Source organism: Bos mutus, chromosome 3 (genome assembly GCF_027580195.1).
Source record: "Bos mutus isolate GX-2022 chromosome 3, NWIPB_WYAK_1.1, whole genome shotgun sequence".
In the NCBI taxonomy this organism is placed as follows: Eukaryota; Metazoa; Chordata; class Mammalia; order Artiodactyla; family Bovidae; genus Bos; species Bos mutus.
This window is the reverse complement of record NC_091619.1, coordinates 115,408,351-115,432,711: the sequence shown is the minus strand read 5'-3', so window position 1 is coordinate 115,432,711 and position 24,361 is coordinate 115,408,351. Positions and strand designations below refer to the sequence as shown.

Here is a 24,361-nt window from a genome sequence, read left to right as displayed (position 1 = left end):
TCTGATGAAATTAAAACAGACACTTGGCATCTAAATCTGGGGGAGGTGTGGGGACACAGGCAGACTCGAAATACAACTGGGTCAACTTCTCAAGAAATCGGAATTCAGCAGGTAGGTGTGTCAAGTCAGCAGTTTAACTGAAAGGAAAACACAGGCCAAGGACAGAAGCAGACACACACGTGTAAACACGCACGCGTCAAGATGCTCAGGCATCGCTCGCCGCAGGGACAGACACCGGGAGACGGGGAACTGCAGTTTGGCCCCGCGTCACACGCTCGTATGAAACGTCATCGTGTTAATACACGCATCATCAACAGCGAGCTGCGCTCAGTCGTGTCCTACTCTCTGTGACCCCACGGACGGCAGCCCGCCAGGCTCCTCTGTCCACGGGATTCTCCAGGCACAGACAGTGGGGTGGGTAATGTATCTAATAATTACATAGCATAGATGGGGGTCTAGAAGGACATTCATTCAAGTTACGAGCACTGGGATTACCAGTGCTTTTCATTTTCTTCATATTATTCTGCATTTTTAAAGTTTTTTTTATTTTGGCTCTGTTCCATAATATTTTTATAATCTGAATAAAGTTGTGTTCATTTTGATAAAGATTTAATCAGTAAACAGTAAACCCAAACTATTAACACAATTAAATTTACCCTACTATTTAAAGTGAAAGTGCTTAATATGTTAGAAAATAGTAAAACCAGAATTTGATTATTGGAAATATAATTTATACTCAAGAAAAAATTCCTGAAATGCATTCTTTTAAAACATAAAAAGTTAAATCTTAATTGGTGGCTATGTTTCCTTAAGCTGCTTTCACTAACACAGCATATAAAGCAAAAATCCGAGAGCGCACGTTAGTATCTGTACACACGGACACAATTTATACCAAACAGATTTACTTAAGGCCATTACTTACCTGCATCGCTAGGACAGTCACCTAAAAAAAAAAGCACATCAGAGAATCAATTTCTGTCAGGAAACTTCAGTATATTTAATGATCAGAACAGGATTTGAGAAAAATATATTAGTAATAACTTTGGATGTCCATTAGAAGAAAAATGGTCATTTCCTCATAGTCTTTTTTCCAGCTTCCTAATGCCACTGTTTTATTTTTAGAGAGAGACAGACAAACAAAACCATGAATCATAATATGTCATTACTTGAAAACAGGAGATAGGAATGAGGAGAAAGCATATCAGTCACAGAGACGGGTGACGGGCACAGAGGCGGGAGGTGACAGAGCCAGGCGCAGGCAAACGGGCCCGTGTCACATAAGTCGGCCGCAGGTGTCTTCCCATCGGGGCGTCTGCCCCCAGCAGCCCGCCTCGGCACTTGGCACCCGGGACTTTTCCTTCAAGTGCCACGCGATGGGGACAAACGTGACGGCCGAGGCCACAACCAAGGAGGGAAGCGCCGTACGGTGGGTGGACCCAGGACAGCCCCTGTGCTACACTCTTACAACGCACGAACACGTGCGCAGAAGAGCCAAAGCTCCCTGGATGCAGGACAAGAACAGACACCCCCAGGGATGGCCAGGTGACCCGGAGGACACACGCTTAAACATGGGGAAGGCCAGACCGCAAAAGCGGCCTGTGGACACCAAGGTCAGAGCCACAGACACGCTGCCCCAAAGGGGCCGGCTCTGGGGGTGCAGGGGCCCGGCCTTGGGCCTTGGACACCTGCCTCCCAGAGGCCAGCCCTGCAGAGGGCAGTCTGGAAGACGGGGCCGCCGGGGAGGATGCACTGGGTGTTAGGGAAGAGACTGCGAGAGCTGCCTTGCCCCCGAGGCCCCGACACCACGGCCCCGGGCCTTCTTCAGAGCCATAAGGGGCTGTGGGCCTCGGGGGGCTCCGAGGGCAGCAGAGTCCCGAGCTGACCCCGGGCACTGCACACACAGAGCGGCCTGCCCCCAGCACAGCTCGGCGCCCTGCCTCACAGACGCCCCTGGCCCTGGGCTTCGCCTGCACCACCCAGCCTCCATCCCCAACGCCCAGGCCAAGGCCCCCTCTGCCTTCCTCCCTCGTCCCTGGCCGGCCCCCACCACCGGGCTCCCAGCCCCAGTCAAGGCCGCCAGCCCCGCCTTCGGGCGCATCCGCCCTCAGGCATCCACACGCCTCCAGGCAACCCCACTGCTCTGTCCCTCCCCATCGCCCCACAGCTGGGGCCAGTCTGGCCTCTGGACCACGCGCTACACTTCCCACACGATCTGAGCATCCTGAAGCCCTCACCCCTAAAAACGGCATCAGCGTCCTGTCTCCAAATTCGCAATAAGGCCACTGGCCCCAGCTTCCGCCCCTGCCCCGCCCCGAGGCCCCAAGGCCCTCCCTGACCCCGGTGTGAAGGCTCCCCGCAGACCACCCAGAGCATCTGCTGCAGTGTCTGCCAGTTCAGCTCACTCAGGCGCTCTCTGCCCGAGGGCTGAGCGCACCGCAGGCCTCCAACAGACACTTTCTGCTGAACAGGCTGGCAAACACCAGCCCTCACCTGCCCACACCCCCACGGCCCCGACACCTGCGCCGAGAATGGCGCTGGGGCACGACATGGGGGCAGCGGGCAGGGTGCCCCTCCATGCCCAGCAGGACCTCCAGGGCCTGAAGAAGTGCACTGTGGTCCAAAAAACGGGGGATGTGTGTGCTCGTACGCTGGTTCACTGTGCTGTACAGCGGAAACTAACACACCATTGCAAAGCAACTGTACTCCAATAAAAAACCTTTTTTTTTTTAAAAAAAGCAATTACTGAATGTATAACTTTACTACAATTTTTTTTTTTTAATGCTGAGGAAAAAAAATCATGCTTGAAAGCAGAACCCTAGTGGGGGAGGGCTTGAGACAGAGAACATCACAGAAAAGTTAGAGTGGAGACGGCCTCTGAGCTGCTGGGAAGTCCTCTTTGGATGGGAAACCTGGGGCTGCAGCCCGGCCTCCGGGACCCCCAGCAGCAACTAAGGCTTGTCCCTGGGTCACCCTGACACTTCTGGACTCAGAAGGAACTCAGGACTCAGGGAGGTCTGCTGCCCTCAGGCTAGGACTAGGACGCTCTCCTCTAGTTTATCAAACAGGCAAGAGCGAGTCACCAGCCATGTTCAGTCCTGAGTGTGGATGACAAGGGGCTGGGCCTCGGCAGGGTCAGAGGCCTGGGAGCCTGCAGCTGCGGCCATGACCCCGGGACACCCCGTGTAGGGGACGCACGGGTGACCAGCCTCCCTCTTACCTTTCTGCTTCACGGCTGGCTCTGACTCAGCGCTGCCTCTCCACAGACTGGCTGCAGTGTCATCTGAAATACTAGCTGAGTTAGTATTAGCTTCTTTCGTTTCTGACGTCAGACAGTTAAGGCGGGTGACGAAGAGGGAGACGTGCAGTGGGGTCACGGCGGCACCTGACGCCTCTGTGCCTCCCCTTCGCCAGTTCCCCGGGGATGACCCGGGGCGGCTTTCTAGAGGATGCACCCGGACCACTCCCCCCAAGCCTGGCTCTGGGATCAGGCGCGGGGAAGGGGCGCCTGGGAAGTGGGCAGGCCCCACCCACCCAGTCAAGGCAGAGGCAGGGATCCCCCCACCGTTTCCAGGACGGCCTGATACCACCAGTCCCCCCGGTCTCCCCACGATGGCCCGGCCTGGGAGTCATGACCTGAGGCTGCAGCTTCAGGACGGCAGGAGCAAGAGGGAAGCGCTCCTGGCTCTGCACAGCCCTACACACGTCGGAAACTCCAGCACACCTGCCTACTGTTTACTGACTGACGTGCAAATGTTGACCAAATAGAAGAAAATATCAAGTACCCGAGAAATAAAACATTTCTATTAAAAACAAAAGCAGGGGGGCTGAGGGGACACACTCTGAATTGTGGCAAAAACCAGGGAGGAAACCTGACCCGTTACCAAAGCACCGACCCCCTGTAGCTAAGATGGATCTGGAGACAAACACAGAACTGGGAAGATGCTCCCTTTCCTGAGACACAATCTTATACTTAAAAGTACTCAAAGAAATAGTTTATGTCAGAATTACGCTGTCGTTATAAAATAATCAATCTTTATTCTTAGCAAATAAAGAGTTGCTTTATTTTATGTAATAGAACTACATAAAACAGACAACATATAATTTTCTGAGAAAATTCTTTTTGATCTGTTAAGAACGATGTAGACCTAAACAGCCTGATTCAAGTAGTTAATTATTTATGATGTCTCATGGACAGCAACCAAAGAACCAACATGAAGTACCATTAAGTTCTAAAACAAATCTAAAAATCAGATTAGATGACCGTAGATGAGACCAATTTTAGAAGAAAACACCCCAATTACTTTAAGTTGTCACATACTATTCAGAAGCATCAAATACTTTCTATACTGTAGCAAACTCCACCAACACAGTGAGTAAATTACAGGCGCGTTCTGTCCGTAGTTCAGGGAGACCAAGGACGCTGTGCACAATTTCATCTCCTCAAAGTTCTCTAGTTTTCGAGAGGCCGACGATGGTTGTTTTAACATTTCTAGCAGTAGTCTTAAGTGAGGTTTATTGAACCCCCAATTCACACAAATTGAAAGTACGTAAAAAAACAGACTATACCTTCACTAATAATACTACAACCAATCCTTATTCAGAGAGTGTAGGTTAGCCAGCTTGGCAAACAACAGCTTTAGAAAAAAAATTAGAAATTGAAATCACTATGAATTGGCAAAGGGAAAAACCACAGCGCTTGAGCACCACCTGTTGACTGAATTACTGGTAATTACCGGGTCCCGCAGGTGAGGACGAGGGCGAAACGTCGCACCTGGAGTGGGCTCTCGCCCCAGTGAGAGCACGTGCGCAAAGCTGGGCGCCTGGTGGGTCTACAGTTACTCCCCGGAAAGGCCTCAGCCAGCACTGGCCCGCGGCACAGCACGAGCCGCCCGCTCTCTGCCAGGGCTCTGTGCAGCATCTTACCACACAGAGCTGCTGACCACGTCCAGGTGCAAACGCAAACAACCAGGGTTTACACTGGGGGAGCTGCCTGACACAGGGATCAGCCCCAGCCTCGTATCCTGGGGTGCAGAGACGCTGAGTGCATCCTGACGGGACGTAAGGCAAAGGGCACAGCGGCACCTTCGCAGGGCGAGGGCGAGCAGGCCCTTCAGCCCCAGTCTGATCAGGCCTTTAGACCCAAGGGAAATACGGGAGGGGGGCGGGGGCTCTAAGCTAAATGACACCATGAGGAACGAGCAGACAACATGCTGCACCCGACCAGCAACCGCACTGCTCCGCAAAGGCAACGTTCTGGGACAAAAGTCGGAGCGGGGGATATTCCAGACTCAAAGCGGCTGAAGAGACAAAAGCAGAGGGTAAAAAGGCAGAATGCAGCCTGGGTTTCAGACGCTCTGGGGGAATCAGTGCGTTAGGTTCAACAGTCATTTCACGGCCACGTAAGTGCATGCTGAAGTGTTCAGACGGAATACTTAGAGTATTAAAATATTTTTTATATACTTTGAAATCATTCATAAAACAATGTCACTGTAGGTGACGCAAACAACGCCAGAACCTTCGGACACCGCGCCCGGGTGAGGGGCACACCGGTGCGGACACCGCGCCCGGGTGAGGGCACACCGGTGCGGACACCGCGCCCGGGTGAGGGGCACACCGGTGCGGACACCGCGCCCGGGTGAGGGGCACACCGGTGCGGACACCGCGCCCGGGTGAGGGGCTCACCGGTGCGGACACCGCGCCCGGGTGAGGGGCTCACCGGTGCGGACACCGCGCCCGGGTGAGGGGCTCACCGGTGCGGACACCGCGCCCGGGTGAGGGGCACACCGGTGCGGATCGCTCTCCTCTTTCTTCTTTCATGTACTTTTCATAATGAAAACTTCTACACAACGGAAGGACATGAAACGAGGGAACCCAAGCAAGATAAAGAGACAGATGGAGAAGGTTCCAGGAGACCTCAGACCATCAAACGGCTGTGTCCCGGGAGGACCGAGTCTCCTCAGCCTGCATGGGAATGGGAGCAGGGAAAGACAGCGCTCGTGTTTTGAGAAAAAAATGGACAAATCTCTTGCTGAACTTTTCAATAGGCCTGAAAAGGCAAATGAGAACCACCAAGCCCGCGCACTCTCCCGGGACTCCCCGCGGCAATGCCGGCCGGCTGGCCTGGGAGCAGTCAGAGTGACGAGGCACAGCTTCAGTGGGAAGCGCTGGCCGGGGGTGGACGGGGACTGTGAGAGACAGCGCCACTGCACCTGGAGGCTTAAGGAACCCCAACGCCGGCTGCAAGCCCTGGATTCCGAGAGTCCAGGGACGGCCGGGGCGGGAGGACACCTGTGATGACGGGACCCGGGGCGCAGGGACAGGCTCGAGGGAGGAAGGGCCTGCGAGGAGGGCCGCCCAAGCCCAGGGGGCCAGGACCACACCTGGGCACAGCAAGCGCTTGGGACTCGGCGCGTGGCCACCAGGTGGCACCAGGCTCCCCCTCATCTCCGCAAAGCTCTGGTCTGGGGCCCAGGTCAGGGCTCTGTGCTCCTTCAACGTGCAACTCCCATCATTTTCACAGCTGCACATAAAGGTCTACAAAGATCCATACAGTGCTAAAGAACTCTCTGACTTGACTTTAAACCCATCACGCCCTCTCAGCACAGCGCTGGCTCACCCTGACTGGGCTCTGCCAGCCGTGTAAGTGACCAGCACTAGAGCCATCGTGCACGGCACGCCTGTGACACGGCAGCCACTGCACGGATCCTCCAGGCACGTCTTCTCACACCTGGCACCCATGAGGAGACACCGCTCAGTGAGCACACCCTGCGGCTCGCTCCAGGCCAGCGGGGTCGCGGGTCCGGGTCTGGAGGCGAGGTGCGTCCACGTGGGCCGCCCAGCTGCCCGCCCGGGGCAACCTCTCACTCCAGCTTCACCCCCTGGCCCACTCCCCTCTCCCGCAGCTCCGGGACCCCCGAGGGGCTGAGAAAAGCTCCCGCAGAAGTGAAATAAACCATCACGAGATGCGGCTGAATGGCACAACCCGTGTGGTCAGTGAGAACGGCGCGTCCATCCATAAGAAAGCACTCTGCCCCGATGTAGGTCATCCGTCCCCCACACTGCTCAAGACCCAGATAAACCGCACAGGGCTGACCTACTTGGAACAGAACAACCACGGATCGTCACTGCTGAACCGATGATGGAGCAGAAGGCTTGCACACACTTCTCTTAGAACAGCAAAAAAATGAGGAAAGGCAGAACGCACACAACAACAGGCCTGCTGCTATTCCAGTTACAATCACTGAATGTTTACAGACCAGCTAGATCTGAGGCAAGCTCAGCCCAGAAAAACATTTACCTCTCCCTGAAGTCAAGATTTACACTATTTTCCCCCTTAAATGTCACTCAAGAATTGCCACACTGCTGAAGAACTGAGCTAAACATCGAAGAAGACGGCACGCAGTTGTCATCTCGGATGATCCCACTGAAATTCCGAATCTGCACATCTAACCTCACCGTACCAGCAGGGCGAGCACATGTGCACACGTCACGCTGCAGCCTCAAAAGTCAAGGGTGCGCCTCGGGGATGCCGTCCCCAGGAGCTCTGAGCAGGCACCTTAAAATATTTCCTGCGGCAAGGCCATGCTCATGCCCAGTCGCATCCGACGCTGCAACCCCACGAGGCTCCTCTATCCAAGGGGGTTTCCAGGCAACAAGACTGGAACCGGCTGCCATTTCTGCCTCCGGAGGATCTCCCCAACCCAGGGATGGAACCTGCATTGCAGGCAGATTCTTTACTGCTGAGCCATGGGGGAAGCCCATTTATGGTGGAGCATTTGCTTAATAGAACAGGGCAGAGGAGTCTGGAGAAATGAAAGATAAGTCTCTATCTATCTACTCCATTTTGTAAAATTCCAGCAGCCAAGATAAAAGAAAGCACTTTGACTTAGATTCAGAAATGTCACACGTAAAAAGGCAGGAAAAGGTTAACGTCAAGCTCAGTTACTCTTTTTCATTATAAAACTTAGCAGATTAAAGCAAACAGAATATCAAGTCATTTCGGGTCTTCAATACATTGTGAAAAGAATCGGATGAACATTAAAGTGGTGGGAATAATAAAAAAAAAAAAAGAAAACCACACTGAGGTGTAAATATTTCTTATCAAAGCAGTGAGGAATCTAAACTAAAGAATATATTTTTCTCACCTATTTCTGAAGTTGTAGTTTCCTGATCTGGTTCATTATTTAATCCAAGTACTACGGGGTCTAAAATTTTAGCTGAAACAACATTCTCCTTTCTTCCTGACATGAGATAGTTAACGACAGATTAAACTATTGCAAAGGCTTTTGTATCCGGTTGCTTTGGCTTGTTTGGATTTACAGGGGTTTCTGCCACGGTCACCAACTAGCTGTCCCGTCTACTCAATGGCCAGTTCTCTGTCTCCGCAGGATGCTGGTAAGACGCCCCCCTTGCCTGGCTTCAGGACGCCCCTCTCCAAACTCGCCTCCACCTCTCTGGCCTGTGTCTCCTCTGCCAGAGTCGCCCCCTCCTCTCCGACCCTAGAATCCTGGGCGCGCTGCTCCTCAAGTCATGAGTCACTGCATGAAGGTCCTATGCTCCCCTGGAAATTCCCAGCTTCTTTCACGTTAACGCCGGCTTCTCCAGGTCTCTCCCTGAACCCCAGGCCACACACCCGCCTGTGCTCCCAACACTTCTACCCGGCTGTCTCACGGGTGCCTTGAATGTAATGCCTCCAGAACAGAATTCCTGGCCCAGCCACCCGATCCACCAACCAGCTTCTCCCAAAGCTTTCCCCGCGTCCATAAACGACACCACCCAGGGTCAGGCTCCAGCCCTCAGGACTGACCCTCTCTCCAACTCCTCTCCTCGTGAACAGGTGCTGCCCACTGCACCAGCACGCCCATCACCCCACCCTGGTCTCAGCAGGGACCCTCGAGCCCCGCCATCACGGCCTGCCACCCGCACACAGCCTCAGCCCCTGGCGGCTCTCCGCCTCACTCCTGCTCCCTGCAGTTTTAATGGGGGCCCTTTCTCAAGCCTGGGCTGGTCTCCATCCTGCTGGACACCCCCAGGGGCTGCGTTCACACTTAAACAGTCCGCCCAGCAGACGCAGCCCCCGACGAACCCAGCCTGCCACTCAGGAGCCAGGTCTCCGATCACTTGCCCTCTCTCTGCTCCAGCCTCTCCACCCGGCTCCCAGGCTCACCAACAGGCAACGCTGTCCCAGCTATGGGCCTCTGGCCAGTCCTGGAGACCCGCAGCCCATGTGCTCAGCGACCCGAGCTGACTCTGTGCAGACACCCTGCCCCCCGCCCCTCACTCCTGTAAGCTTCCTTTCCCTTCAAAACTCTTTGCTAAACTAATAGGAAAGTGTACATCCTGACCTCTCCTTATTATCTAATAGAGGGTATACACCCTGACCTCTGCTTATTATCTAACAGAGGGTATATCCCCTGATCTCTCCTTATTGTCTAATAGAACGTGTACACCCTGACCTTTCCTTATTATCTAATACAGGGTATATACCCTGACCTCTCCTTATTATCTAACAGAAGGTGTACACCCTGACCTCTCCTTATTACCCAATAGAAAGTATACACCCTGCCATCTCCTTATTATCTAATAGGAGGTATACTCCTGATCTCTCTTTCTTATCTGTCTTCTCCCTCTAGAGCAAACTCTCCATGAGGGCAGGGACCCTACAGACACTTGCAGAACAATGGAAGGCTCCTGTGGACCGCGGGCCAGGGCCTGATCCGCGGCAGGGAACCCTCACTTGGGGTGGGGCGCCCTGTGGCTCAGACCCCAGGGTCGGCGGCCCCTCTGCCCTGCCCGACCCCGGCCGCCCGAGGGCAGTGCTCCAGCACCAGGGCCCCTCCCAGAGCCGAGCAGGTGCATCTCCGGGGCAGCAGCCACAGGGCTCCGTCTGCTCGGTGGCCAAGCAGAGGATCCGGCAGCTAAAGGTTTCAACTCACCAGTGAGCACTCTCAGCCTCCCCTGGGGCTCACTCTTACCGAACTGTTTCACGGCATGCTCCTTCTTAGCTTTACTGTAGGAAGAGTTACATTCTTTTTCAGGGGAGAGACTATTTTCACTGGTTCTAGAGTCCCTTCTTCCTGACATGAAATTGCACAATGAAAATATGTATTAATTGGTAATGCTGCATATTATTGAACAAATGAAATTAAAATGCATTCCCTAGCTGAAAGTGCTTCACTTTGCTACAATTCACTAGTTAAGAATAAGCAAAAAAAAAACTCATATTCTTAGGCAGAATGCTTTTTCGATCCTCTAGAGATTCTGGAATGGCTTTCAGATTCTGAGTATGTTCAACAAACGTGACACTCCCCCCACCCCCACCCTTCTAGTAAACTCAAGGCTTCTCTTCTCAGCAGAAACACAGAGCACCTGTGTCTCGCACACTTCCTGGGCGCCAGACACTTGCCCAAACGCTACCCGTTACAAGAGGGGGCAGTGCCAGCTGTGCCGGTTGAGGACCTGGGGTTATTAGGTCTGCGCTTGGTGAGTGGGCAGGGAAGAAAAAAAGTTCACCTATTTGTCAGTAGCTCAGTAGAGCTTAATGTCGTAAAGCCAGCAAATCTCTGATAACCAAATCTCTTAAAGACCACATAAAAGGAAATTTATGGTACAAGCTCACCAGTCAACCCAGATGCAAACACCCTGAGTTATTAGACGAGAAAAGCAGATGACATGACCGTCAGCTTAGAAAATGAAAAGAACCAATGCAACAACTCTCTATTAAGATTTGATACAGGCTAGATTGAAGACACAGCCACATAAATCAGTAAAGCTTCTATGTATATTCCAACAATGATCACCAAAAAATTAATGAGGTGAAGAAGATACCATTTCCAGAAATCTGAAAACAAAACAACTGAGCGATCCCTGACTGGTGGACACACCCAAGCACCGCACACAGGTCTCTGGAGAGGGAACCCCCCGTCTGACTTGAAAGCAGCAGGATCCAGGCGTCCCAGGAACAAAGCCTAGGCTTCACCCAAGTGCAGGCACCTCCTGACAAGTCTGCTTCATGGGAGGTGGGAATCTCTGACTCATGGAACTCAAATGACTGGAAAATGTCTCTGCAATAATAAGCAAATAAAATGGCTTTGTATTTTTTTTTGAAAAGAAAAATGACAGGGCACTGACAGTGAAACAGAAGAGTAAAACGGAAACAGAAACAGCAGACTCCAGACCCCAAAAGGCCTGCGGGGAGAGTACAGAGCAGGCAAGAAGGCACCGCCAGTCAGGGGCGACCCTGGGGCACCCGGAGAGTGACCATGGGGACAAAGATCTTCATATCTCAAAACTCTGGGCAGACCACACAAACAGACTGGTACAGCATAAAAATCCCAGTGCATAAAAATTTAACACCTAGGCAAGTCAGAAACCAAACATAATCAGAATTAAAAACCTGAGAAGATACAAGAAACAGATACTTATTTAAAAATTGGCAACTATACAGTCCATGGAATTCTCCAGGCCATAATACTGGAGTGGGTAGCTTATCCCTTCTCCAGGGGATCTTCCCGACACAGGAATTGAACTGGGCTCTCCAACATTGCAGGCAGATTCTTTACCAACTGAGCTACCAGGGAAGCCAAAAAAAATTGGCAGATGTCCCTAATGTTAAAGGAGTTCACGCAAATTAAGAGCACTCAGACTCTGAGTGCTTTCTGTCTATGAAAATCAGCAAAGGCTCAAAACAAATCCCGGAAGAAAGTATAAGGGAGAAGACTGGGACAGTGCCCACAGCAGCTGAAACCTCAGGACGTCCATACCAGCCCTCGTGCCAGGAATCACAGCTGGGAACCTGTCCCACAGAGATGGCCCGAAAGACAGAAGTTTCTGGCACAAAAACGTTCACTAACTCATTTATCAATGCCAAAGATTGACACGTACCATCTAAGTTTAATGTCTCAACGAAGAATCTCAACTACTGCATCCTTGCTACACTTACTTTAAGGTTTACAATTTAGGGAAAAGATGACTCTCAGGAACAACTACTGCTCATTCAAAGCTACTCCATGCTTCCACTGAAAGCCTCCAGCACTGCTGGGCTCCATCTGTCCCTCCGCGCCCTGGACAGACTGACACTCTTTCCCTGGTCTGTCATAACAAGGCACCACCCTCGGGCAAACCCAGGCCAGGCTTGTCTGCTTCAGCTCCAGCTTTCAGAATGACCCCTAGGGACAATTTCTGCTCTTGTTTTAAACACTGTTTTAGACAGCCCGTAAAATAAACACCACCTGTCTAAGTGCAGGATGCTCTCCATGTCCACCCTATATCAGGACGAAACTAGCCTACCCATTCAGAAGAGTCAGAGAGACACGGAAGCCTAACAAATACTTCTAGAAAAATAACACTGAATCATATCTTTTAGATCAGAACATAGGTCTCCAGCAAAGAGGCGTCCTCTGTCCCTGGTGTCGTGAACTCACACACCTGTGCAGGTGCACACACGTGTGTGTGGGCGTGAAAGCCACATATCTGCATCATTTTTGCATGGTCTCTGTTCATGCCCTCCAAAGGCAAACCTGCTTTCTATCCACAGAAGCTTTTCCCTAGTGGATGCTGCAGTTAAGGCCAAGAGTCTAACACTTTCAGATACATTATGTGATACACTGTGCAGTACCTTCCACGGAATTCTTGGATCGCCGCTTTGACGTCTTTGTTGTCACTGATCTGGATGCTCTGGTGGGAATTTCAGTCTTTAAAAAAAAAAATGAAAAAAAATTAACTGATGCCCCACATAGCAACATCACGCATATGCATCATGAGCAGATTTATTATTCAAGCGCAAGGAAAGAGCCAATAGGAAACAGGACAACACCCAGATGCTCCGAGAGGGGAGCTGAAGGCAGTCAGGGCAGCAGGGCCTGAGCGTGGGGGTCAGAAGGAAGCTGAAACCTCCTTCACCCTAAGGCAGAATTCCACATTTTTTGTATAGCCCTAAAAAGGTCAGCCACTGACCATCCCTTGAGAATCACTGTCTTATCAGCTGAGTTTATGAGGACTCGACCTCTTTTGATACAAGCTTGAGTACTTCAGTGCGCTTATGAACAACTCTGAGAGTGCAAACCTACTCGATGTTGTCTAAACAGAGCAATAAACCACAGGAGATACCACAGGCCGACCCTCCGGCCGCTCGTGCAGTTCCCCGCCCAACCCCTCTCTCAAGCCACCATGTGGAGCCCTAACCAGCCCCACAGCGTCCACTCCAAGCCTGTCCATCTTCCCTGTGGCTGCCCAGATACACTTATCGAGCTGCAGTTTGGATGATGAAGTAAGGGGGAGTCTAAACACCCCCAGGAGGGCACGGCCTGGACTGTACCCCATCTACGGGGAGCACAGTACAGGGTCCCCCCAGGCCAAGCGCAGCAGGACGGGCCCCTTGAGCCAGCCCTCTGTCCCCATCTGCCTGGTGACTTAATCCCCCAACACCGACCTGAAGAGCCACCCCACCCACTCCCATGCCATGACCCGGCCCCTCTGCACGACACCCGTCACACCTATCAAACAAAGGTTCAAGGAGGCCCTGGAGTCTGCCCCAGAAACCCAGAGGATGCACAGCCCCATCTACTTCACAGGCAGGAAACCACCACCACCGTTCCTCTTACAACTGAACCAACGTGGGCTCCCACGCCTGAGGCCCCGGGCACCGAGAAGGACCACGCACAGCACGTCCTGTCTCAGCACAGCTACGGGTTTACATCTCTTAAAGTTATTTTTCAAATTTTACCTCTGTTTCGGCTTTGGGGTCTTTAAAAGATCCATCTGATAACTTTTTAGACATCTCTCCTGAGCTTGATAACTGTAAAAAAAAAAAATTCAAATTGTAGAATTACTCAAGACCATAACATCTAAAAAAGCATCGAGACACTTTCTCTAAGGCTGACAGACAGCAAGACAAACTGCTCACACAGGAGTACCACGTCGTGCCCCAGCCCAACCCCCAGCCCCAACCCCCAGCAGCGGCGGGTCAGCCAGGACCCCCACCAGGGGCGGCCGGAAGGCCACGGGTGTCAGAGGCAGGGCCCAGGGGTTGGGGGCGGTGGTGGAAACAGCAGGGAGCAGCGTCTTCCCCACAGTCCCTCCAACAGGCCAAGCTTCCCGCAAACATTTCAGGGACACACAGGGGATCTGGAGCGGAAAGGAGCTCCGACACCCAGAGCAACATTGCCCTGGTCCCAGCTTCCGAGAGGAAACCACTCTCACTTCCCACCAGAGCAAAGGCTTCAGACTCTGCAACAGGAATGCACTCTCAAGACAAACATGATGTGAAACCTGTAAGAGGTTAAATCAACACCTTAGGAAGCCTGGCGCTTAAGTCAACTCTCTGACACATGTCAACATAAGGAGAAGGGACACAGTTGCTGAGATTTTCCTCCATGAAAAGCGATGGGAGCCTGTTCAATATTTCAACAATTCAGTGTCCTCGCGACTTCATTATGAAGTGGCAGACTGCATCTGAAGCAGTTCCTGTGTGGGCCGGGCTCCGTGCCCGGGTCCCCCGCCCACAGCACACAGCTGCCCACAGACACGCAAGGAGGGAGCAGCCCTACATGGCCACTCCGACCTCACACCTCCACCGCCACACAGGGACACACTTGGGGGTTCACAGGCTAAGAACATCTCACAAGCGTCTCTTCTACATCAAGAGATCCGATCAGACCACCCGGCAGGACCCGGGTGAGAGCCGTCTCCTCCTCCCAGAGCTGCCCTCACAGAAGCCTCGGAGCTCGGGCCTCTGGGGGGCTCCCGGGGGAGAGCGCAGCCTGCCCCCCGCTAAAACCCTGCTCCACAGAGGAGCCCCAGATGGACACAGAGGAGCCGGGCCAGCAGGATCACCAAGACAGGTCTGTGCACACCCACTCAGGCCAAGCATGACCAGCTGGGAGCAGGATCGGTCCCATCACCCTGTCTCAGATGCCTACTCAGTGCAGCACAGCCCGGGTGTCCACCCATAGCAGCAAGCACACCACCAGGAACCCCGGGACACATCACAGGGGGGACCCTGGGTCTGAAGGCCTGGATGGCAGAGAAGGTGCCCAGGCAGGACACAGCAAAATGCACGAGAATGTCTGAGCACCACAAAAACCCAGGTCAGAGGAAAAGACTTTCCTTAGACTCCCTTTAGAAGGCAATGGCACCCCACTCCAGTGTTCTTGCCTGGAGAATCCCAGGGACGGGGGAGCCTGGTGGCTGCCGTCTATGGGGTCACACAGAGTCGGACACGACTGAAGTGGCTTAGCAGACCCCATTTAAACAGAGGCAAAAATGGGGGGGGTGGGGGGCGGGGGCGAGGGGTGTCTCAGTTTTTACAACACATACAGCATGGAGAGCTACCTCATGGTGAGGACTTCTGGATGCTCCTGGGGGACCCCAAGGTTCCAGGCAGCACACTAACATTACCAACAGAACCACCAAAAAGACCAGCTTCCAGGCCTGGCGCTGGGCTGGTCCTAGGGGCCCGCTCACCTCCCAGAGCCACACCCCTGGGATGCCAAGTCACAAAACCAGATGGCCATCGCAGCAGGACAGAGGGGGGCTCAGCCTGGCCCCTTGCCACCTGCCACCCCCTAGGGTGGAACTTAAAGTGGTCCAGACCTCAGCTTCCTCCTTCCCAGTGGCTGGAGAATTTCCAGGGCCTTGCCAGGACACTTTACAGTTATGCGACATCCCCCAAGAACCAGAGTCCACGATGCCAGCCCTGACAGGAGGCTTACCCTATCTACAGAGTCTCCAAAATAACCTGAACATCTAGGGAAACAACAACAAAAACCACTGCCTGAAACCAAACCAATTTGCTGGAAAATCCTAAATTTACCTGAGAACTTGAATTGAGCAGGAATTCAGTAAGCTGGGGTCTCGCTGTACTGACCTGGCTAATGCCTCAGAGACTTAGAAAGCGGCCCTCACCCTGAATGCAGGCGGCCAGGCCCACAGCCCAGGGAGAGCCCCCCCACACAGAGGGCAGCCTAGGAACCGCTCACAAGGTCGCGGGGTCCGCTCTCCCAAGGAAAACACCCCGACACGCGTGCACGTGGCAGACAGCACCCTCGGGTTCTGCAAGGACTCCGGGTTGGCCTGATTTTAGGGGGGTGACATAAGAAATGCGGTTTCCCCGAGGAGCCCGCGCCCTGTGCGGGCGGCCGGCGGAGCACCCCGGGGCCCGCACCTTCTTCTCGGGCCGGTCAAGCTCGCGGTTCCGCTCGGGCTCGGGGTCCCTGCAGAGCTCCCCGTTGCGCAGCCGCCGGCGCTCCCGCTCCCGCTCCTTGCCGCGCTCCTTCTCCTTCCCGCGCTCCTTCTCCTTCCCGCCCTCGCTCCGGCGCTCCGCGTCCTTGTCGCGCTCCCGGGGGCCGCGGTCCCTCTCCCTGTCCTGCCGCGCCCGGTTCTTGGCGCGCTCACGGTCCCCTTCGCGGTGCTTGTCTCGCTCCGGCTCTTTATGTCTGTCCCGCTCATTCTCCTTGGCCTTGTCCTTGTCCCTTTCCTTCTCTCGGGGTTTGCTTTCTTCCTTTAAGTCCTCTTTCTGTTTCTGATCTCTGCTTGTACTTCTCTCGTTTAGTTCAGAATTTCCTCTATCCTGGAAAATAAAAAGCCAAGTAACAGCATCACTTACAAATTATCTACCTGAACCACAAAAGGCCCCGCTCTTTTACACACACGTAACCTGCATTCACCTCTTTGTCTTTCTGGACCCTGGACTCGTCTTCCCTCACGTTCTTATTATCCAGTTCCTGCGGTTTGGACGTCAGTGAGGGCCGTCCTTTCGTGTCCCCCTTCTCTCCGGCCAACACCCTCTTCACCGCGTCGTCACTGGAGAGCTGGTCCCAACGGGAGGAGAGAAAACGCAAGGTTGCGATGAAATCAGTACACTTAATACACAAGCGTCAGCAAAGACTGCTCATCAAACGGACTCTCTGTCTCCTAAAGGAAATGAATTTTATCACAGACAATGTACAGCATTGCCTAGAACTGTCCCCTCCAGCATTTCCAGTCCTTAACACCAGAGTCCACTCAAGCCAAGCGAACCCCACTTCCCTCCACCCAAGCTGCCAAGTGTGGCCGTGTGTGCTGTCAAGGACGTAGAGCTGCCCCACACCTCTCACAGAGCCAGAGAGGCCGGCCTAAGGAACGATCTCACTGGAGCCCCGTCAGATGCCAAAATCCCCTAGGCAGTCAGCGCCCCAGACTGCCTGCCCCCGGAGTCCTGGACACCTCGGTCAGGCTTCCCCCTTGCCCACACACTTCCTCTTTCCGCAAGCCTGTGCCGAGTGCCCGTCGCACGCCGGGAACTAGACCAAGGGCCAAGGCCACGCTGCGCACCAGCAAGACGGCCAAACACAACCACCAAGACGGTGCAGTGTGCCAGGGGACCATGACGGGGACCCCGGGAGGAGCAGCCGACCCCACAGGCTGCGGGGAAGGCATCTCGGCCCTGAAAAACCGGCAGCGTGAGCGAGGGAGCGGGCAGGGCAGGAGACCTGGGGGCAGGCACCAGGGGGCGCTGAGAGCCGAGGACCCGAGGGGCGGGGCTTCGCGAGGCGCCCGGGGCGGGGGCAGAGGATTCAGCAGAATCACTTGTCAGATCTCTTCTGGAAAGGGAGCGTGGAGCAGGATCTGGGGCAGCTGAGTCGCCAAGCCTTGGACCCACCGGGCGGGGTTCTCCTGCGGCCCCAGTAGCCAGTCTGACCCCACTCCCCACTCCCTGCCTGCCGTGTGGGCTGGAGCCCGCCTCTCCCACCACGGCAGCGGAAGGCGAGCCCCCGGCCTCCAGCCCATCACTTCCATCAAGGGCTGTGTTTGCCACGCCCCTGACAAAGGTCCAGCTCTGCTCCACTGGGGGCTACTCAGATCCCAGGAAGGAGGAGAGTCCCGGGGAAGATATCCTCCAACGGCCCCAGAGGGATGGCAAGGCCAGAGAGGCCCGGATTCCAGCCGGTGGTGAGGACCCCAGGAAATCCGGCCCCGTCACGAGCGCATGGGGGGAGTGGGGGGGTTTCTCGGAAGGCAGCAGAGCTCTGCATACACTCCTGCGGGGAGAGGGAGGGGGGGACGGGAAGCGGGAAGGGGGCTGGAAAGGCCCGCAGAGAACAGGGACACCCTGTAAACCTCACAGACGGAGAGAAACAGCTCCTCCAGCCACTCCGGCCACCCGAGCTGGAAACAGTTACGGGCCCTGAAAGGGGGCCCAAGAGGAGAAGCAGCGCCGGGCTTCAGAGGCTGGGCGCGCAGCCTCCAGCCATGTGCCCCAGGCAGGGCACCCGAGGTGCCCCCACTGCACACCGACAGCTCGGGAAACCTGCACCCGGCACTCGCTCCTCTGTTCACTGCAGAGCTTTACACCATGGCTGATAACTCCCAGGTTCCAGGAGAAGGGGGATCGGACTGCGAGGACAGGGCTAAAGCCCACTCCTCCAATGCTGCCCACTGCCCGGGGTGGCCCGCCTGGTCACCCTCCCAGGCGTGTCACCCTCCCGGGTGTGCACAGCTCCCAGCTCTGGGGCAGGTGGCACTACCTTGCTGAGACAGCACTTTCCAATTCTCTGCAGCAGCTCGTTAGTCCTCTCGGGCTCATGCCCTGCCACAATCCGAGTTGGTTTCGCGGACAGCGGCTCTCCAGAGACAATGACCACCACGTCTATGGCCTTCTGCAGGAAGCTAATTTTTGCATCTTTATCCTGAAAGATATCCATTTGAAACACAGATATTAAAATATTTGAAAAAGAGCTTGCACTATCCTGAGCATGTTCAACAGGCCCAGTTTCCTGTTTGGACAAAAAGCTATTTTTAGGTGTTTCAGATTTAGAACTCCTGACTCTTTATGCCCACTACCACCAAATAAAAGTTTGGTGATGGGCTAGCACCCACCTCCGGAACACTAGCTGTGTTTCTGAAGGCTGACACAGCGTGCCATGCAGCTGCTGGAGGAAGCTGAGCTGAGGAGAGTGCTAGGTGCTCCCAGAGCCACCAGCCTCCTGCTCCAGCCCCAGAGCACAGCTTCTGAAGTCCCCAGGGAGAGCCTCCCACCTACCTTGACATTGTCGGACTTCATCTCCACGTCCGTGTAGAGGCCCTTCATGAAGCCAGTCATCCTGATCACCTTCAAAAGAAAAGGCAAGGCCACGGTCAGCACCCCAGGACAGCCCGGGGCTCAGCCGCGCCCACCGCCCCACACTGAGGGCCCCGGGCTCTGTCCACACCCAGCCGTCCTCCATCTGCTGATATGACACACATTCCAGCGTCTGCCACATGCGGGGGCCTCGTCCTAGGCAGAGTCTGCCTGATCCTCATGGAAGTCAATCTGGCTGCGAGAACAGGTAAATACGATGGACCTGCAGGGCACTAAGTGGGCACAGGATCTCCCCTGATCCAAGTGCAGGATGTCTGGGAACACTTCCCGGAGCAAAGCCTATCCAAGCTGAGACCAGAGAAGAACTGGGGGAGCATGTGCCAGGCCAGAGAAACAGTCCCACAAGGTCCGGGGCCAAGCGGGTCCGTTCAAGGGGCAGATGGCCTTTGACAGGAGGGGCCTAAGGCCAGGGAGCCAGCAGGGGCCTGACCCAGGTGGCCTTCAAAGCCATTAGGAAATACAGACTCAGCCTCAGGACCACATGGAGGCCCCGAGAGGTCCAAAAGCAGAAACAGGCATCTTTTGAGGGTCGCTCAGAGCAGTGGAAAGCAAGGATCTGGGGAAGAAAGGGGACTTGCTGGCCTGGGTTTCTCCGCACCACTGCATCAATCGCTTCCTGGGACCCTGCAGGGGGGACTGGGTGGTCTGTTGCCACATCACCTTTTTTTGCTCCCCTCACCACTCCCTCTCCCCGGTCAACCTGGACCTCCCAGCTACCCCTCAGGTTTGGTGATGCTTTCTGCCCCTCCCCACCCCCAGACACACCAGGGTCCTCTCAGACCACTGGTTCTCCTGTGGCAGGTCACTATAAAGTCAATGCAATGGGTAGCAGTAAGCCTATTTTTAAAAAATAAAACCGATCGGAAAATATCAGACTGCATTCGTATGTGGTAAGGGTGAATATGCCTATAAATGTGTGTCCTGGTGGATATAAAGAGTACTTATCACCATAAGACATGCTTTAAAAGAAAAGAACAGACAGTGGCACACTAATACCAAGTTCCTTCTTTAAGACCAAGCTGCAACTGGCTAGCTATACTTCTCAAACTGCTCAACAGCTATGCTGTTATTTCCCCTATAAGACAGGTTGAACATTACGAGTTGTTATTCGGTCATTAAGTTGTGCCCGACTCTGCAACCCCCACGACTGCAGCACGCCAGGCTTTCCCGTATCAAATGGAATATTAAGAGCATCTAATATGCCTAGAATTTCTTCATTTTGCTCCTTTTGAAGTTTTTCTAGTGTGCTGACAGTATAAACTTGTGAGCAATCATTTCCAGCAACAAGAGGCATTAATTTCACAGGATCAATGCTTCAAGTTATGAAAGATACGGAGTTAGCTTAGCAGTAACTAAAACTCTAAAATATGGCGATTTGAACACTATACTCAGGGGTAGTAAAGAATTTTGCTAAGAGAATCGCCATGTATTATTTGAAAACGCTTTCCATATGTCAGTTGTTCTAACATCTTTATCAAATAAGTGGCAATTAACATACTTATCTTTACACAGGTAGAGAAATTACTTTTGACCTTCAGTTCAGTTCAGTCAGTTGTGTCTGACTCTTTTCTACCCCATGAATCGCAGCACGCCAGGCCTCCCCGTCCATCACCAACTCCCAGAATTCACCCAAACTCTTGTCCATCAAGTCGGTGATGCCATCTAGCCGTCTCATCCTCTGTTGTCCCCTTCTCCTCCTGCCCCCAATCCCTCCCAGCATCAGAGTCTTTTCCAATGAGTCAACTCTTCGCATGAGGTGGCCAAAGTATTGGAGTTTCAGCTTTAGCATCAGTCCTTCCAAAGAACACCTAGGACTGATCTTTAGAATGGACTGGTTGGATCTCCTTGCAGTCCAAGGGACTCTCAAGAGTCTTCTCCAACACCACAGTTCAAAAGCATCAATTCTTTGGTGCTCAGCTTTCTTCACAGTCCAACTTTTGACCTTAGATTAGCAAAAAAGCAGACCAGTGGATCCCAATGGAGAACACTGAACTCCTTCCCCACAGTCTAGCTACCTGGCAACGGAGTCGATTCCTGCCTGAACTCTCCTCCCCTCTCCAACCTTGCAGGAGGTGGGGACAGCAGCCACCATGATAATCCCACACCAGGACCCACAGAAAGATGTAGCCCCCCCAGCCTCTTTCCTGGCTTTCTGGTTTCAGTGAGCAAACAGGACTAACACAGAAAATTGAAGTGTCCGGCTGGGACAGCAACCGGTGCAGTCAGCCACTCACCTCCTGGCTAAGTGACTGGATCCCTCCTGGGTCAGAGGACACCACCTGCCCATTTCACAGGAAGAGGTGAGGCCACTCAAGGCCTGGCTCCCCCTAGAGGCTCCCTATACAGCCCTGTCCCACCAGGCTCTCCACACAGCCTTGTCCCTTCCCAGACACTGTCCAGGGCGGTCTAGGTGCTGCACTAGCTTAGGAGGAGAACAAGGAGGCCAGTCAAGACAGCCCTGGGGATGTGGGTCAGTTTTGAGAGTTTTAAGCACAGCTTATAGGCACAGAGAGGTCCATATCATAAGCTAAGAGAGCAAAGACAAGTAAAGCATGTTTGTGGAAGAGTAAGATGCTGAACCTGTTGGAAGGATCGAGAAGTGAAGTTTAAGGACCAACATGGGCAAGAATAGGAGCCCGGGACACCTGCAAGGTGAACCTGATTCCTGAAACCCAGAGAGCATGCCTGGGTTCCCAAGGGCAACCCCACACTCGGGCGCACCATGGAAATGGGCGCTGGCACTGGAGTCACAGGAGCCGTGACTGACTCCATTCAGCAGTGACGTTTGCTGTGCACCTTCTGTGTACCGTGCCCGGGATGTGCCAACAAACAAGTCTCCATCACTCAGGAACCCTCCACCAGCGGGCAAGAGAGTGAGACAACTAATCTCAAGGCATGCTCTGCCATCGATCAGCAAATACAGCCCTGCTCTTTTATAGTTACATCCTTCCAGGTCCCCCAACAACCACCTTCAATAAGTCCACCCACAGGCATTGATTAAACATCCAATATGGGGAAGAGCTGACTCATTGGAAAAGACCCTGATGCTGGGAGGGATTGGGGGCAGGAGAAGGGGACAACAGAGGATGAGATGGTTGGATGGCATCACTGACTCAATGGACATGAGTTTGACCAAGCTCCGGGAGATGGTGAAGGACAGGGAAGCCTGGCGGTGCTGCATGCAGTCCATGGGGTTGCGAAGAGTCGGTCAGGACTTAGCGACGGAACAACAATGGGGTGACCACAGCAGGAGCAGGTGGAGGGAATCTTGGGTGGGGCGCTAAGAAAAAAATAATGTCCTTCTGCTGGGATTTGTAAACACTCTCCATCTGCCAGACGCTGCAAGGGAAAAAGAGTCTCAGAAACAGCCCTACCGGGCTGAGTGGAAGATCTGCTCTAAGAAGAGTAGGGCAGGACGGAAGACATAAGAATGCTCCCCAAGAGCCGGGACACTCCCGGGAAAGGTAGCCCAGGGGATCATCCGTCCCGCCGAGGCCGGGCTCCTCCAGAAGGGTCAGCGCTCGGCGACGCGAGGTCCGATCCCGACGCCAGCTTTGGTCCGAACCCCCCAGCCCCCGCCCCCCGCCCCAACACCGACCGCCGATCCGCATCCCGGAACCCGGGCCCCGACCCCCAGACCTGCACCCTAGCCCGCACCCCGACACCCCACATGGGCCCCGACCCCGGACCTGCACCCTAGCCCGCACCCGGTCCGCGCACGGGGACCCGGCCCAGACCGCAGTTCCGATCCCGGCCCGGCGCTCACCTCCGTGATGATGTCGTGCAGGTAGCGGAACGGTGGCTTGTTCAGCAGCTTCTCGGTCAGCGGCGGCCTCCGGATCACCTTGCCCAGAGCCTCCTGCGTCCGCTTCACCACCGCCGCGTTCATGGCCGCGCCCCGCCGGCCGCAGAGCCTAAGCCCGGCTCCCGGGCCGCCGCCGGCCCCGCCGCCGCCGCCGCTGCCCTCTCCGGCCTCGACGCGCCGCTCGGGTTCCCATCCCACAGTGCACCGGAGTCCGCCCAGGCGCGTGCGCCGGGCCGCGGCCCTCGGTCGCCAGGGGTGGCGCGACCTTAGCAACGGACGCGCCGCGGGGCCCCGCCCCCTGCTCGGCTGCGCGCGCACGCGGAGGCGCCGACGTGGGTGGGGCTGCGTGCCCGCGGAGTGACGGCGCCCAGGCCCGCCCCTCCAAGCCCCAGCTCAAGGAAGAAGCTTCTCCGCGCGCGACTGAGGAAACCGCCGGAGGACTGGGCGACGGCCACAGCACTTCCGGATTCCCGGTGCCTTTTTCTCAGGTTTAAGGCGAACTGGACTGAGTGCTCTCGAAAAACATGCCCTTTCCTGTATGCTACTTAATACGGCTTCCTGAGCGAGTACTAATGTCTCTGCTAGCCGCCGAGACATTACTTTGCCAACAAAGGTCCGTCGACTCAAAGCTATGGTTTTTCCAGTATTCATGTATGGATGTGAGAGTTGGACTCCAAAGAAAGCTGAGCGCGGAAGAATCGATGCTTTTGAACTGTGGTGTTGGGAAAAGACTCTTAAGAGTCCCTTGGACTGCAAGGAGATCAAACCAGTCCATCTTGAAGGAAATCAGTCCTGAATATTCATTGGAAGGACTGATGCTGAAGCTGAAATTCCAATATTTTGGCCACCTGATATGAAGATCTGACTCATTTGAAAAGATCCTGGTTCTGGGAAAGATTGAAGGCAGGAGGAGAAAGGTATGACAGGGTGAGATGGTTGGATGGCATCACTGACCCAATGGACATGAGTTTGAGTAAGGTCTGGGAGTTGGTGATGGACAGGGAGGCCTGGCATGCTGCAGTCCATGGGGTCGCAAAAAGTCGGACACGGCTGAGCGACTGTAATGAACTGAGTGAGTAACTCCTTTTCTCTGAGTCTCTGTTTCTATAAAGCAGGAGAATCTGTGCCAGCCTACCTACCTCCCAGGGAGGTGAGGACCAAACGATGTGCCAGGGCTCTGTAATCAGCACAAAGCTACACCCTTGTTCTACCCGGTGTTCGTGGTTGTGTCCCATCTGTCTTCCGTCCACCACGCACAGGCACTCAGTAGATCCTTTCCACGCTTTGTGGTCTCTTTTTTAGTTCTTCTCTTGGATACCTTTGGGCTTCCCTGGTGGCTCAGATGGTAAAGAACACCTGCAGTGCAGGAGACCTGGGTTCAATCCCTGGGTTTGGAAGATCCCTCGAAGAGGACATGGCAACCCACTCCAGTATTCTGG

At 54.3% G+C, this 24,361-nt stretch overlaps 1 protein-coding gene across 3 annotated transcripts in view; it reads right to left on the bottom strand.

Moving 5' to 3' along the window:
• TRAF3IP1 (TRAF3 interacting protein 1) overlaps window positions 1-23,184 on the bottom strand; it is a 60,057-nt gene extending 36,873 nt beyond the window's left edge. Inside the window, exons 1-10 of one of the 3 annotated variants that reach the window (XM_070368621.1) lie at window positions 22,884-23,184; window positions 19,019-19,087; window positions 18,504-18,665; window positions 16,665-16,808; window positions 16,163-16,567; window positions 13,724-13,795; window positions 12,617-12,692; window positions 8,145-8,240; window positions 3,218-3,319; window positions 923-943 (exon numbers count right to left, since the gene is read on the bottom strand). In XM_070368621.1, coding sequence (XP_070224722.1) covers window positions 923-943; window positions 3,218-3,319; window positions 8,145-8,240; window positions 12,617-12,692; window positions 13,724-13,795; window positions 16,163-16,567; window positions 16,665-16,808; window positions 18,504-18,665; window positions 19,019-19,087; window positions 22,884-23,006 — 1,270 coding nt within the window. In that variant the 5' untranslated portion in view covers window positions 23,007-23,184. The remainder of the gene's footprint in view (window positions 1-922; window positions 944-3,217; window positions 3,320-8,144; window positions 8,241-12,616; window positions 12,693-13,723; window positions 13,796-16,162; window positions 16,568-16,664; window positions 16,809-18,503; window positions 18,666-19,018; window positions 19,088-22,883) is intronic. The other 2 variants (XM_070368619.1, XM_070368620.1) reach the window with 2 other exon arrangements.
• Between the last annotated feature and the right edge of the window lie 1,177 nt (window positions 23,185-24,361).